This window comes from Bos mutus, chromosome 5 (assembly GCF_027580195.1).
Source record: "Bos mutus isolate GX-2022 chromosome 5, NWIPB_WYAK_1.1, whole genome shotgun sequence".
NCBI lineage: Eukaryota > Metazoa > Chordata > Mammalia > Artiodactyla > Bovidae > Bos > Bos mutus.
Window position 1 is genome coordinate 84,298,496 of NC_091621.1, and position 16,424 is coordinate 84,314,919.

The 16,424-nt window shown below is 37.3% G+C and overlaps 1 protein-coding gene across 1 annotated transcript in view; it reads left to right on the forward strand.

Annotated features, from left to right (window-relative positions):
- AEBP2 (AE binding protein 2) overlaps positions 1–16,424 on the forward strand; it is a 62,951-nt gene that overhangs the window by 12,495 nt on the left and 34,032 nt on the right. The window contains exon 2 of the mRNA XM_005893216.3: positions 10,221–10,428. Coding sequence (XP_005893278.2) covers positions 10,221–10,428 — 208 coding nt within the window. The remainder of the gene's footprint in view (positions 1–10,220; positions 10,429–16,424) is intronic.

A 16,424-nucleotide genomic window follows, 5' to 3' on the forward strand; every position in this document is an offset into this window, starting at 1 on the left:
GACCTGAGCATATATAGCATGTAAAATAAACGAGGCACTTACCTTTACTTTTGTCCCCCTAATTGCTTCTGAGTTTAAAGCTCTGAAAGCCTACAGGACCATGGCAGTTGGGAAGGCAAAACCAAGCAGTCTTAGAGAAATCAGATGTAGTCTAAATTCCTTAATTCTGGTTGAGACTAATCTCAAAACTTACTGTTTGTTTTTTATATATGAAAACTAAAGTGAGTGCTTCCTTGTCCCTGGAGCAAGTATTTTGGAGTTGAATTTTACACTGATATTGTTAGGCTCATGATCTGGTTCCGTGGGCCACTATCTAAATTTGGGACAGGTTCTATGTGAGAATAGTGTTGCTTTCTATGACTGACCTTGAGTTAATTTTTTTATGAAACCAATTGACTTGTAGAAATCAAATTTAATACATCATCTTGTTAGTAAAGCCATCTGTTCAAACGAGGCAAATTACATGTAGATGCTAAATATCTTCTGTGTGTATGTATGCATTGTAGATACAAAAGCAAAGAAATAGTTTCCTATGGGTACACACCAGCTGAAACTGTGCCACCTTATCTTGATGTGTAATATAGACAACATTTCAGTATTTCTGAAGTCAGTAATTGACACATTTGTCCTTCATATAAATGTGACAGGTTGTTTGGCATTAGTGCTTTGGACAAGTCACATAATTTTTGTGTCTCTTTTATCTGCTGAGTCTTTTTGCTCAGCCTCTCTTATCTGTAAGATGAGGCTACTCATACTTGAAGTGAAGTGAAGTCGCTCAGCTGTGTCCGATTCTTTGCGACCCCATGGACTGTAGCCTTCCAGGCTTCTCTGTCCATGGGATTTTCCAGGCAATAGTCCTGGAGTGGATTGCCATTTCCTTCTGCAGGGCATCTTCCTAACCCAGGGATCGAACCCAGGTCTCCTGCATTGTAGGCAGACGCTTTACCTTCTGAGCCACCACGGAATTGAATATTAGTAAATAGTGATTACCTCATGTGGTTGTTGTAAGCACTACATGAGTTAATACACATCAGGCATTGTTTCAGTTACTAGGGCTGCATGACAAGCAACGCCAGCATTTAGTAGTTTTAAAACATTATTTTGCTTACAAATCTCCTGTCTGAGCAGGGCTTGACGTGATTAGATCATTCCTGCTCTGCTTGCTGTCAGCTTGGAGGAGCATAGAGTCTGGGGACACCAGTCACCAGAAAGCTCACTCACGAAGCTGTCCCATGTGTGAGGCCTGGACTGAGAAGACTCAAACAGCTGGAGCTGGAACAGCCGGGGCTCTGGCATCTCTAGCTCTGTGTACTTTCTTTCTGGGATCTCTTTAGCATAGTGGCTTCCGGAGAGCCAGATTTCTCTACTGGGTGAGTGAGTGTGGTTCAGGGCTCCCACGCTGTGTCCCAAGAGCTAGATTGTCTTTGATGACCCAGCCTAGGAAGTTCTGAAGTGTCACTTCTACAAGTGTTAGCTTGCTGAGATTCAGAGGAGGTAGGCTAGACACCCCACCCCTCAGCCCCCCATTTCTTGATGCCATGTTGTAAGAAGAGGATGTGGGAAGGTGTGAGCATGGCGTGGAAATCTTTGGAAAATACAGTCTGACACAAGTGCACAGAAAAAGGCAGGGCATGCGGCAGACACGGCAGGGCATGGAGTAGCGCTTGTTCACAGTTGTGGTGAAGAGTGGGGCGTCGTCTAAAAATAGTAGAGCCTGCCTTTTGTGAGACAAATTTTCATAATCTCCTTTTTCCTTAGGGTAAAGTCATAAAATGTAATAGGCAGGCAGTTCATAGTTTTCCTGAAGTTCCTGTTTCTTTTAACTGGTTCAGTTTTAGCTTTTAATTTCTGTCAGTTCCTGGAATAAAGAGCCGGGCACAAAATGAAAGTCTCTTCCAACAAAAGGACGTGAGGAGTGGTGTTAATAACTGACGTAAAGATGTGTAATATCTTAAAGTTGTGTAATATCAGGCGTACAACTTCAGACTTTTCAAAAATACAGAATTGTCATTGATTGACCAGCAACTGGAACAGTTTGACATCAATAAGGACTTACCATCTCCTCCACATATGCCTTAGTTTGCCTAAAATAGAAAATATGGTCTTTGTTTTAATTTAGTAAATTAATTAAAATCAATTTATTTGAATTAAAAATAAAAGATTATCTTAAATATTTTTTCTGTTTTTGAATTTTAATTTCTAGTAATTTGATTACAGGTGTGGGGGAGAGAGTAATCTTTGTAGTAGTGAGTGGCAGTTTTATTATGGATGAAAGGAGCATCATCTTTTAACCATATAATTTACCCTGTTATATGATTAGATAAGGAATTCCCTGTGTGTAGTTACGTTTACCTACAATATGATAAGTACTTTGAAAGCTAATTTCTATCCAAAGTTTATTACCAATAACAAAATTAAACAAAGTTTATAATTTTTGTCCCTGTTTAAGTGTTCCTTAGAGTAATAGAATTTTTGTCTAACTCGTCACTTTCTTCAGTCCATATAGGGAACAATATTTCATTCTTAAAAAATTACATTTATAGAGTAAAAGTTAAAATTACAGAATATTTGTTTTGTAGTAATTCAGATACAGTCAATGAGCTGAAGACATCCTAAAGATTATGTATTTTCACTTATAGAACAAAAATAAAACAACCTTGATCCTTAGAGATTAAGGGGGTTCTTTTGTGTAACTTCCATGAGTAACTTCCAAATCTTGAACATAGTGGCTGGATGCCTTGATCATTCTGTTTTCCTCCTCCATTTTTATGACACTCGATCTGTATATAATAGAGCTCAGTGGTTTTTAACCTTTTAATATAAAAGTTAGTAGTTTGACAGTTTTGAGGTCTGTTGTTACAGATTTTTATTTGTAACCCCAATGCATAAGATATATTAAAATGGTGTTACTATTTTTTTGTAAGTTCAAAAATTTAACAATTTGTCAAGTCAATTAAAACAGGAAAGCTTTTTGAGATGAACTTAAATTTCATGTGAGGTTTGTGGGTGATACAAGTTTATGTCAGTTTTTAGCATCCAGTTTTTTTCTTTCTGTTTTGGCTGCATAGCTGTGAAAATGTGACTTGTGGACAAGGGCACTTTGTCTTTAGCCTGTATTTACACTTTAATTCTCCTGGCAGAGAGCTGGAATTGCTCGGGAGAAAGGGAATTGCCAGGAGAAAGAGAATTGCCAGTAGGGAAGTCTTGTTTGGAAGACGCCATTAGTTAGTGGTTGGTCTTAATAGTCTTTACTTCATATCACAAATACAACAGTGATCGGAATCTTAAGTTTAAACAATAAAAAATAGTTTCATGACAGCTCTTTGATTTGTTAGCAGCCACCTGGCTAGTCCTCTAGCAGGAGAGCATTCAGCAAGTAATTGGGTCTTGGGGAGACATTTAATTGGGTAAAGCATAAAGTGTGTGATTCACAGACCTAACTTATCAGAGTGGACAAGTGGAGGCCTGAGTTAGGGTTGGAGAAGCACCAGTGCAGAGCTGCAGCTTTGCTAATCAATGTTACAGGAGATTCTGAAATTCCTATATTTTAGTTTTTTGATAACAAGAATAAAATACATTTGATTTCATGTTACACACTTACATATCATGTTATACATTTGCTATATATATCAAGTGTGTGTGTATATATATATACATAATCATGACACCTCATCCTCAACCCTCTTGTAAAGTTACACATTTCAGTAGCCTAGAAAGAGGAGAAGGACCCAGATTTAATGAGGAAAATTCATACCCCAGATGAGTTTCCTCACAGATAACTGGAAAGAAGACCGCAGATAAGACTGCCCCCATCCATGTCACCTCAAACTGAATTTCAGACTCAGATTATATTTAACCCTAGAATAAAATCAGGATATTCCAGGTCAGAAACATACTCTTTCCAGGCTATTTCAGAGAGACCTTGAAACTTTGCTTTAAATACAGTCTGGATCAGTGGTTCTCAAACATTTTGCTAAGGACCTCTTTGCTTTCTTAAGTATGGAGAAATACAAATTATATTTCAGTAAAGCTGTTAAATGGAGAAGGCAACGGCACCCCACTCCAGTACTCTTGCCTGGAAAATCCCATGGACGGAGGAGCCTGGTGGGCTGCAGTCCATGGGGTCGCTAAGAGTCAGACACGACTGAGCGACTTCACTTTCACGCATTGGAGAAGGACATGGCAACCCACTCCAGTGTTCTTGTCTGGATAATCCCAGGGACGGTGGAGCCTGGTGGGCTGCTGTCTGTGGGGTCGCACAGAGTCGGACACGACTGAGGCTGTTAAAAAGGTTATTGAAGAAACCAAAGAGCTTGTTTATGTAGATTACAGTTACCACTATTACAGGGTCAAAAATAAAAACTGAGAACATTAAAAACATAAAAAAATTTGTTAATTTTAAAATAAGCCAATTAAAAATAAGTTTTTTTAAATAAACTACTTTCCAGTTAAATTAGAAGAGTGACATTGTTTTATGCTTAATGTCTGGCTGAACAACTATTTCTTATGTCTGCTTCTGCATTCAGCCTGATGCAGTGAAGTGATTTAGTCGAGCCATATGAAGAAAATCTGGCTTCATGCAAATATTTAGTTGGAAAAAGAAGTATTTTAATAGACTTTTAAAGTTAATTGTGTGGCTATTTGATAATTTGCCAGAACTTAACAGTTTGTTTTTTAAGAGACTATTTGCAGTGTAGAATCTGAAACCATGTCAATGAACTTCTCTTACTCCGTTACTTTAAGACCACTGTCTCATCCTTCTCCATAATGATAAGGTAGCATCCATTTATTTCTTCCTCTGCTCCTGTCTTCTCAGTATTGACAGCCTTATTGGCAGTGGTCATGTCTACCAAACATGTTTTTCTTGGAAGTAGTTTGAGTTATCAAAGAAGAGGCTATTATATGTATGTGTGAGTTGGCCCTTGAATTTCCAAAGGAACCCATTTTCATAAAATCCATGTAGTTGGTTACTCTAAATGTTAGAGTCTGATCTGCCAGATAGTTTCTTAACAGGGCCCATGGGAAAAAAAGGAAAAAGGGAATGTTGTTATGTTAAAAATAGCTTGTAGAAGTGAAGTGAAAGTTGCTCAGTTGTGTCCCGATTCTTTGCAACCCTGAACTGTAGCTCACCAGGCTCCTCTTTGCATGGGGATTCTTCAGGCAAGAATATTGAAGTGGGTTGCCATGCTCTCCTCCAGCTTATCTTCCCAAACCAGGGATCGAACCAAGGTCTCCCGCATTGCAGGCAGATTCTTTACCATCTGAGCCACCAGGGAAGCCCCAAAATGGCTTATGCCCTTCCCCAGATATTGCATAGGAATCTTTAGTAATGTGTGTGTGGTTTAACTTAAGGATTTTCGCTCGTCATGGTGTATGTGTGTTTGCTTTAGCTTACTCTTCTACAGTATGAGACAGTTCCTTAGTTGGGTCAGTCTCAGTTGGGTAATAATAATGAAAGAGATCTTTTAGAGTCTTGCTACTTAAAATGTTGTAGCAGCGTCATCAAGTAGGTTCTTGTTAAAATCACAGTATGTTGGATCTTACCCCAAACCCACTGAATCAGAATCTGCAGTTAATAAGATCACAGATGTTCATATACGTATTAGTTTGAAAAGCACTGCTTTAAGTTACTGAAACTATCTGAATAGAGTGAGTGCTTTTTCTGGCTCAGGTTTTCTTCCATATCCCAGGCTGCTTTTGTTCACATCTTATAGAATCAGTAAGTGTTCACTGGGAAGGAGAACTGACTGAATGAAAGATTTTAATACATGCTTAAACTTAGACATAAGATTGGGTGGAAGTAGAAAGTCAGTTTTTAGTTCTGATCATATTGTTATACAGTAGGAAGAAGGACACTGCTTTCTATGAAATCTGTATCTGTCCTGTCAAGATTATAAATTACTTAGGATTTGTCTCCTTTGCTCTCCTGTATTAAAACTGTTGTCTTTATCGGTCTTGAGACTGGAGGGAACCACTGATTCTGGGATGAATCTGGAACCAAAAGAGAGCCTGGAGATTTAGGATTGGACTCTTTCTAGCAGTTGGAGGTGCCAAGCAGGGGTCATGTGGCAGGACTCCACTTTGTCCTGTTGGGCAACGGGAGGCTTTGTGGGGATGCCACCCAGATGTAGAGTGTCTCTCAGTCTTTCAGGGCAGAGAACGTGCCCCTTAAGCTCCTGCACCATTGCATTTGCAGCTTGTTGCCAGTGGTAGACAGAGTTCATGTGCTTTAATACCTGCAATACGCTTTCCTTTCATGAGGATCTGCATCCACATGAAGTACTGGTTTTCAAATGAGTAATACTGCATGTGAGCAGTATTTCGCTATTGCTTAGGGTTCATGGCTATTTGGACTCAGAAGGCTCTCCTTCTGGGGTGAAGTTCATAAGCAAAACATGTTACGCACTGGGTAGATGGACTCTATTGCTAGTTGGATTTATTGCAAGGGTATGAGTCTCTTGACCTTGTTCTACTTTGTTCAATTTAAAGAAAATTAATTTGGTTTCACTTTCAGCTAATTTTGGACTTCCAAGTAAAAGCAATGGAGATACGTGGTTAAAATAAAACAGAAGTGTGTTTACAGTTAAAGTCTGTCTTGCTTCTCCCATCTGCCCCAGCACAGAAGCACTTTGTGTATCCTTGAAAAGAGGTTTGCCTTGAGGGGTGGCTGTATCTCCATGTCTGCCTCCACTTAGGTATGCAAAGTGGAACTGTACTACCCTGCACTTCTGTGGGGCTTTTTTTTTTTTTTTTTTTTAACTTGGAGGTTGTACCATAGTAGGCCATTGAGATTTATCTCTTTTCTGAGGTTGTTTATAAATTGAGTGTGATGGATTGCTCATTTAACACTACTATTTATTTGCCTTTGGAGTTAATCAGTATGGTTTATGAAAGTATGAACTTTACAGGGGAAATGTTTTAAAATATATGAAGCAAGTGGCAAGGAAAATAGGTAACCATTTTGCTGTTAAGGGCCTCATGAAACTTGGAATTTCTGGGGCTCAAGTAAAAATTTGTATTTCAGTATAAACCATACTTATGGTTTATTCCTGCAGAAACAATATATACATAAAATTTCATATATTCAAGAGTTGATTCGCATTTAAGAGTTTTCTAGAGATTATGGAGTTTTAGAATAAAGGGTTAGAGCTGACGTTTAGAATCTGTAGATAGACTGGGAGATATTTAGCCAGATGAACTTAAATACATGAATATCCTTTAAAGAGAAATCTTGAGTCATTTTTCCTATCTTTTTAAAAATCTTTATTGATTTGGCTGTGCCATGTCTTAGTTGTGGCATTAGGGGATCTAGTCCACACATTGGGAGTGTGGACTCTTAACCGCTGGACCACCAGGGAAGTTCCTATTTTTTGTATCTGAAGCATCCTAAAAACATTTTTGTTACCTTTGAAAAATGGATGCATTTGATTTTAGACAATGCTGCTGCTGCTAAGTCACTTCAGTCATGTCCAACTCTGTGTGACCCCAGAGACGGCAGCCCACCAGGCTCCCCTGTCCCTGGGATTCTCCAGGCAAGAACACTGGAGTGGGTTGTCATTTCCTTCTCCAATGCATGAAAGTGAAAAGTGAAAGTGAAGTCGCTCAGTCGTGTCCCAACTCTTAGCGACGCCATGGACTGCAGCCTACCAGGCTCCTCCGTCCATGGGATTTTCCAGGCAAGAGTACTGGAGTGGGGTGGATTTTAGACAATATATAAGTAAAATTTCAGATGTTCAAGAATTGATTCACATTTGAGAGTTTTCTAGAGATTTCACATTTAAGAGTTTTCTAGAGGTTACCGAGTTTTAGAATGAAGTGTTAGAGCTGAAATTTAGAATCTGTAGGTCGACTGGGAAATGGTTCAGGACTTCAGTTCAGTTTAGTAGCTCAGTTGTGTCTGACTCTTTGCCACCCCATGGACTGCCGCACTCCAGGTCTCCCTGTCCATCACCAACTCGTGGAGTTTACTCAGACTCATGTCCATTGAGTCGGTGATGCCATCCAACCATCTCATCCTCTGTCGTCCCCTTCTCTGCCTGCCCTCAATCTTTCTCAGCATCAGGGTCTTTTCAAATATGAAAAGTATCATGATACTTTCATCATGATAAAAAGTATCATGATACTTTTTCAAGTATCATGTTTGCAACCTGTGGATAATTGAGAAAGACAAATTATATATAGCAAACAGGACAGTGTTATTATTGAGTTCAGATTTAATTATTTTTATTGAGGTATAGTTGATGGTACAATATTATATATTTTAGGTGTGCAGCATAGTGATTCATAATTTTTAAAGGTTATGAAAATATCCTCTGCCTGCCTTTTTTCTGTAGAAAAAACTTTAGCCAAAGAAAAAGTTTAATCACAAATGTGAAAATGTAGAAACAACGGAAAACAGAGAGCACCAAATAATGTAGTTTGTGTGCATAGTCAAGGACCTTTAGTTCCTTCTCAAGGGCTATAGGTAATCCTCTGAGCCATATCCTGTGAGCAGTCTTACAGATACTGAAACCCTCACCAGGTAGAGAAGTTAACTTATGTGATAACCAGACTGTAGCCATGACATAAGCTGCCACAGTTTTGACAACTGGCCTCAGGAAATGGAAACAAACGGACCCTCGAACTGAACTGAACTATACTTAAAACAATCGAGATGACTCTGATCAGACCACAGATGACCAATTTCTGTATGACTGTCAGAGCTGACTGTACTGTTTCTACAAGTAACCCCTTCCTCAGCCTATAAAAGCTCTTGCCCACTGATGGTCATTGGAAGGTCTCGGCCCTTTGGACAGGTCCCCTCCCACTCCCGCCCCGCCCTACCCCACCCCCATCCAAAAGAAAGCAAACTTGACTTTCCACCAGCCTGGCCTCTTTAATGATTGCTTTTGAGCAGCAAGCAGAGCAGCTGGACCCCACTTTTGATTACAGTTATATTCCATTTATTAGTTATAAAATATTCCCTGTGTTGTATAGTATATGCTTGTTTCTCCTAGCCTGTTTATTTTATACACAGTGGCTTGTACCTTTTAATCCCTCCCCCTTGTCTTTACTTCCCCACTACCTGCTCCCTACTGGTAACCATGAGTTTGTATCTAGTCTGTATCTGAGTTCAGGTTTAGATATACTTTTTTGTGTTTTTGAAATTTTCTATAATAAAATCTTAGTGGAATGGAGAAGCATGCCCCTTAAAAGTTAATGTGAATTGTATAATTTACTGGTACTTAAATTAAGTACAGGCAGTTTTAGCTTTTAATAGGTTTGAGAGTCTGAAGCATTCTTACTGTTGGTCGTTCTGTGATTGATACTACTTCCATGTAATTTCTCTATTGAGAAGATACGAAGGAAGGAAATAAAGTGAATTGCTCTTAAGATGAAGGCAAAATGTGTTACATATTTTATGATGTGAAATTCTTAACATTAAAAATTACTCACTTTTATTAATGACTTTTATTACTAGTATTTTTTAGTAAATAAAAAAATTAGTATATAATACTTTGTTTATTAAATAAGAAGTAAGAGTTTGAGGTGCATAAGACTTTGAAAAAAATTAAGGGCCAACAAAGTACTTTTTGGACTTTGGTAAAATCAGAGAAACTTTTGCCCTTAGTTCTCTCTTTTGCTTTTTTATCAAGAGGGAAAATACAGCAAAATTTCCCAACTGCGTTGCGATGGAAAGAGGTAGGATGTGGTAGCAGTTGTATTGTCAGATTAGTGAATGGAAGAAAAGATCAACAAGTGATTTGCAACACTGTAAATATAATCTTTTGATTCTAAATTATTTGCAGCTGGAAACTTTATTATTTTATCATGCTTCTTAGAGAACTCTGGAAGGGGTAGAATGTGGTGAGCTCTGTGTGTGTGTGTGTGTGTGTGTGTGTGTGTGTGTGTGTTTGTGTGTGGTTTGGTTTGTTTTCTGTGGGGTATGGTGTTGGGGACTTCATGTCTGCCAAAAGTTGCTTAAATTATTCCATGGCTGGTTTGAGGTACTAGTTTTTTTTTGCCTTGATTTGCAATTTATTGCAAATAATATTTATTTGAAATTTAGTTTTAGAAATAATTATTTGAAACTAATTTTAAAGCATGTTGTTTTCTGGTGGAAAATATGGTTCGTATGCTTTATGGGGCAGAATGTCAAGTTGTAATCTTAATTATTTATAAGATCATATTCATGTTAGTGAACTTCTAGGAATAACACAGCCTTTTTTCTTCTTTTGTAGCATAAGCAGTACTATAATGGATGTAGACAGCACAATTTCCAGTGGGCGTTCAACTCCAGCAATGATGAATGGACAAGGAAGCACTACTTCTTCAAGCAAAAATATTGCCTATAATTGTTGTTGGGACCAGTGCCAGGCTTGCTTCACCTCTAGTCCAGATCTGGCAGATCACATCCGTTCCATACATGTAGATGGTCAGCGAGGAGGGGTTGGTTTTGTCATTTCTTTTTTTCACTCCCTGTTTTCATTAGTTTTATTAATTTGTATTTTCTAGTTAGGCTTTTTTTTTTAAGTAATTTTTAAAAATTTTTATTTTTCAAATGTTTTATTTTTTCAAATGTTTTTTCCCTTTTATTTACTTTCCACATATTTGAATCAAATTAAATAGAACATATTATGTGTTGGATTTTAATTTGCTCTTAGGTGTATTACTTTGAAGAAATTAGACTTTTTAAAATATGGTGGGAGTATTGTAATGAATACTGTGTATTTCAAGGTTCTGATGTTTCGAGTTGAAGGCTTTTAGGAATTGGCACTCTTAGGGATTTCCGTTGTTAGAGTGGTCTTAAATTGTCCCTGATGCTGACATTAACTGGAGAAACTATTGGTATCAGGATTAGTATATACAATCCTGTTAAATGGCTATCTGTACTCATTATTTGTGACTATTGATCATCTTTCGTAGGTTTGTCAGAGCTCATTTAGTATTGACCTATAAACTTAGGAATCCATTTAGTCGTGTCAGTTCATATAATTTTTATTGAATAGTAAGTAAAGAGCTAAAGCAAATTAGGTAAGTCACAGCATAATGGGGCAAAATATTTGTAAAATTGATAGCATAGTACATACTTTTCAACTTTATCTAGATTTTTGTCTTGAATAGTTAACCAGTCTTAGTATGTTTTTTAGAAATTCAATGTCACATTTTTAAGTACAGATAATTTATTAGGCCACACACTGTCTGTCAGTATGGTATAACTATTGAGATACACTGATACTAACATGATTAAAATCTTCTTAAGTAAGTGGGTAACTGTTTCCAAGGTAGTATTAATATTTAGATTGTATTACTGATCTTTTTTTTAAAAGCATGCAGCCATAATAGGGACTCCTAATATTTTTACCATTGGTATTGCATTTGAAATTTCTTTTTAAAAATATTTACTGTTATCACAATATGTTATAATGTTTCAGTAGTCTTTCAATTACTTAAACTTGTATAAGTGAACATTTGTCTCTTTATTAGATTTAATACATATGGGGTCTGGGTAGATATCAGAGGGTGTATTAACATATTATTGACTGGGGGATTTTTGCAGAAACTTAACGTGTATGGTCGGCAATGTGTTATGTAAGTGAATATTGAAACACTGTGGTCAGTAACATTTGGGTAACAAAAGACATCTCTGGTCAATAAGTTGCTAATGAACTCTGCCCAGCTCAGTGGTTAAGCTGCTTTGGTAACAGTCTTTATTTCACCCTGTGTATATCCCTTGGCTTCTTGGTCATTACAGAGTTGCCTTTTGTACACCAGTGCTTGGAATCACTTGATAGATCACCAAGGCAGTCCTGTGAACCACGGCATGATGCTTTATAGTCACTTGACTTGGCAGCTACATGCAGGATCCCAGGCTCTGCAGGCATGGTCTCTTAGTAGTAATAGGAGACTTTCACATTTCTAAGTCTTGATCCTACAAGTTGAGTTGGCACACGGCCTTTATGAGAATGTTTTCAGCCTTTTACAGATTTGGAAAAATGGAGTTACAGACTGAATGTGTAATGTAATCACTGCACCTGCATGTATCTTACTGATATTACAGAGCCAGGCGTGAAGTTTTGGTATTTCTACTTTAAACATGTTGAAACGGAAACCCCCAATGTCATTTCTTGAATGCTTATTCATAAAATTACTTTATTACAAATAATAAGATTCTCTGGCTAATTTTAAGAGTAATTCTATTTTGACTTGAGAAAGGAGTTCTGATCTTTGAAGGACATTAGTTGCTAAACTACAGACTTAAAGGCTCAGCTAAATGAACAAAATACATTTCATTACATTCCCATTATTTTTGCATATCAGTCTTTGATGTATAGACTTAAGCTTTCAGAATGAGAGTTTGAATGAGAATTTGAAAACTTGATGTGTTGTGTGCTCAGTTGCTTCAGTCGTGTCCAATTCTCTGCAACCCCATGGAGTTGTCCAACTCTCTGCAACCCCATGGAGTGTAGCCTGCCCCAGGCTCCTCTGTCCATGAAGTTCTCCAGGCATGGCTACTGGAGTGGGTTGCCATGCCCTCTAGGAGATCTTTCTGACCCGGGGATTGAACCTACATCTGTGTCTTCTGCACTGCAGGCAGATTCTTTACCACTGAGCCACCAGAGAAGCCCAAAACTTAATTACTACTAGATAATTTAGGAAATCTCAATCTGGTTTGTGCTTTAAAATAGAGTAGTTATCTTATGGCCATACCACCCTGAACACGCCTGATTTCAGTTACAATTTAGTAGTTGTTAATTGTTGTTTTTTTTTAAGTGACCTCTTTGAAGGGAAATTTTTTTAAAGTCATTTTAATTATTTTTAAGTGTGCACTTCAGTGGCATTATTAAGTACATTCACATTGCTCTTCAATGACTACTATCCCTCTCCGTAACTCTTTCGTTGTCCCAAACTGAAATCTACCTATTAAATAATACCTCCCTAATCCTCCCTTGTGCTAACCTCTAGTAACCATGGTCCTACTTTCTGTCTTTAAATTTGACTATTCTCACTCGCTCTCCTGTATAGTGGAAAACAGCTGATTTTGATGACATTTTTAAAGAGTTTTTAATTCTCTTCTTTCTATCCCAAATGTGAACTGTCACAGTGGAACAGAAACAAATGAGGAAAATTATTGGCAACTCTAGAGGATTTTATGTTTCTAATTACTGAAAGATGACAGTTCTTCTGGAGCAGTAAGGTAGCAAGATCTACATCCTGTATTAATTCCTGTTCTTTTTCTCATCCCACTCTGCTGTTCACCCTGGGAAAACAAAAACTATAACAGTTTAGTAACTTCTTTATGTGCCTTAAGCTATTTATGTTGCTATGTCACGTGGACTTTAATTGTATTTATAGGCTGAAGGCAAGTGGAATTTTAAGGTTTCCTGACCTTTTCATATGTCAAAGTGGGTGGATACTTAATCCTGTAGTAAAAGTTAAGCTTATCATTTAAGCACCTTTTTTTTTTTGGAATGTACCTTTTTTTTAAAAGTCATGAAAGTACTTTCTTTAAAAAATAAAGACAAGCAAGAAAAACTTAACCTTTTTTTGTTCAGTAAAACAGAATTGTGTTCTTGGGTTCATACTTCATGCATGACTGGATTTCAGAAACTAGACCGAGCTACTTTGCTAGTCAAATTTCAAAGGCCTGTGTCCTCTTATTACACACGTAAGTCTTGGTAGGAGGGGAACTTCGTCTTGTAGGGTCTCAGTGGTTCAGTAAGATCCATTAGTGTACTGTGGTTTTTCTTCCCCCTTGTCTTAACTGTTTCTCACTTTAAAAACAGTTGCCAGAAGGAAATCTGTTTATCAGGGGTGCTCTTACACGTGTTATTTTTATTAAGTTTACTTTTGTATATGTTCTTTGGTGCTCTTGAGGCAAGAGGGCCAGAGGGATATTTTGGGGGAGCTGATGACAGGGTATTACTATTTGGAGAGCTGAATGAGTTAACCTTGATGTTACATAAAATTAGGCTTGTAGACTCTCATGGTTACACTGAATGCTACTAGGAAATGGGGTCAATCTTAGGAGGCCAGTTTGAGTTTTGATTGCCAGTCTGATATTACTAGATTCTGAACATAACATGAAATTGGGCATATCTTTTGCAATAAATGAGGGATGTTTTTTCCTTGTATTGTGAGAGCTTACTGAATAGTTGTCCTCTGTTTATTAAATATCTTTTAACAGAGGAAATTGAAAATGTTAACACATTTAATGTGGCTAAACATTACAGAATACAAAATTATAGCCTTCATTTTAGATCTTGAAAGAGTAGACTGATTAGAGACAAAATAATTAGACGTAAAAAACATTTACTTCTCTTTTATATGTTCACATTTTGTGAAAAACTGAACTAATTTTTTTCTAAGAGCTTAAAGGAACCCTGAGATCATCCATTCAACCCCTTCCTGACTTTATTTTAGATTGTCTGTCTCTTATTTAATATAAAATCTTTTTGTATCATTTTACTACAGAAGGAATCTATTTAGTAAAAGTAGGCTTTTTTCACTCCCTTTGAGGATGTAAATTATATTGCTTACCAGCTCTATTTATAGAGTATTAGGCTGATTTTACTTTACCAGTAGTAACAGAATTTTCCTTATACATGCTTATTAGACTTTGTTAGGTTGCATTGTATTGTTTTGCAGTGAGTCTTAAAATTTACTTAATTTCTTGATGGATTCATTTATGCACTTCATGTATGATATGTTGGTAATCAGGTGTAAGTGCATTTATTTTTACTGTCACACAATCCATCATAGGTGTAGAACTTGTGTTGTTATTATTGTTTAGTCTCTTAGTTGTTTTTGACTCTCTTGTGACCCCGTAGACTGTAGCCCGCCACGCTCGTCTGTCCATGGGATTTCCCAGGCGAGAATACTGGAGTAGGTTGCCATTTCCTTCTCCAGGGGATCATCCTAACCCCAGGGATTGAACTCAGGTCTCCCGTGTTGCAGGAGATTCTTTACCGTCTTAGCTACCAGGGAAGCCCATGCATACATTCAGGTAAATACTCTAGTTCAGGAAAATTGACCAAAGTAAGACTAGGACTACCCTTGGTTTGTACAAGCTTCTTCATTTTAGGCCTTTTGGAGGGGACCCCTGACGGTAAAGCTGACTTGTTCTGACAGTAATGGGCAAGGTTTTCTAGAGGAGTTCTGAACAGAAAGCCTGAGCTTCCCTCTAACATAGAAATTTTAGACCTCTTCATCTTACAAGTTAGGTCATTATAAATCTGAAGCTGGTAGTAGAAAGATTCTTTTAATGGCCGTGTGCTGTTTTTTTCCTTGGACAGTCTGGCAGAAAAAAATGTGCAGCAGTTATTTTGAGAAGGGACCTCCAGTGTCTAATATAAACCCAAGTTTTCTGTTAACTAGTCCTGAGAGAAAATATTATCTTGTATTTTCATTGTGTTCTGGACTTACAACAGGTGTGTGCTCATAGCATCTATTTGGTGACAAAGGAAATAGAGACTTAAATTAGTGGTTCTTTGAAGACTGTGTAGCTGCAAAATATGAAAGGGCTGGATAGATTTTAGGTTGTTTACTTTTGTTCTGTTTGTTATCTCTAATACAGCCTGTTTTAACTAAGCCAGTTTATCATGAAAGACTGGACTATGAACCTCAGTGGTCTAATTAACATAGTTAGATCTTAATTCATTTTAAGATAGTTTAGAGGAACCATGTTAGATTTTGTTCTTGAATAATTCCATTCATATTGAACTCCTGTAATGTTTTCAGTGTTAATTTTTACAATGAGAAAGTTTCTAAAAATGGAGTATAAAAATGTTTTTCATATGTTGTGCATACAGAAAGTCTCAGGTCAAATACCCCTTTGTCAGATTTTGGACTGGACTTAAGGAAATTTAGCTTTTTAAAGATTTGTGGTTTGGGGGAATACTTGATAATGGATTTTTAGTGCCCATGTTGTGTATCAAGATTATCCTTATGCAAGTTTACTTATCCCCTTTCCCCTCAGAGTAGTTTTCAGGTATTAATATTCTGCCCGAATATAGCTAAACATAGTTTGCTTTGATCTCTTTACACTTATCTCATTTCCTCTAAAATTCACTAGGTTGAAGGTTATGGTTTTTCTTTGAACCTGAAGGTGTTGGTGCCCTAATAGTGTTACTAGACATTATTCCATCTAGAAGGATAGACCGTACCTGTTCACCCTAGAGGCTGTTATCTGATGGAATCACATGGCCGGCAGTTGCCTCCTATTAGTGTTGGTTCAGAGGAAAAAGAATTAGAAATCAGACATGGTTGGTTTTCCCAACTGTAGCTGTTGAGTAGGGACAGAATGTGAGTATTTATCTTGTTTCTTTGAGAGTAACTCAGCATAGGTGTTTCTTAAGTGTTATAACAATTCTTTACTGTTAAATTTTTTTTTTTGCATAACTGAGATTAATTTTGTTCCCAAATACTTGCTTTAGGACATACCT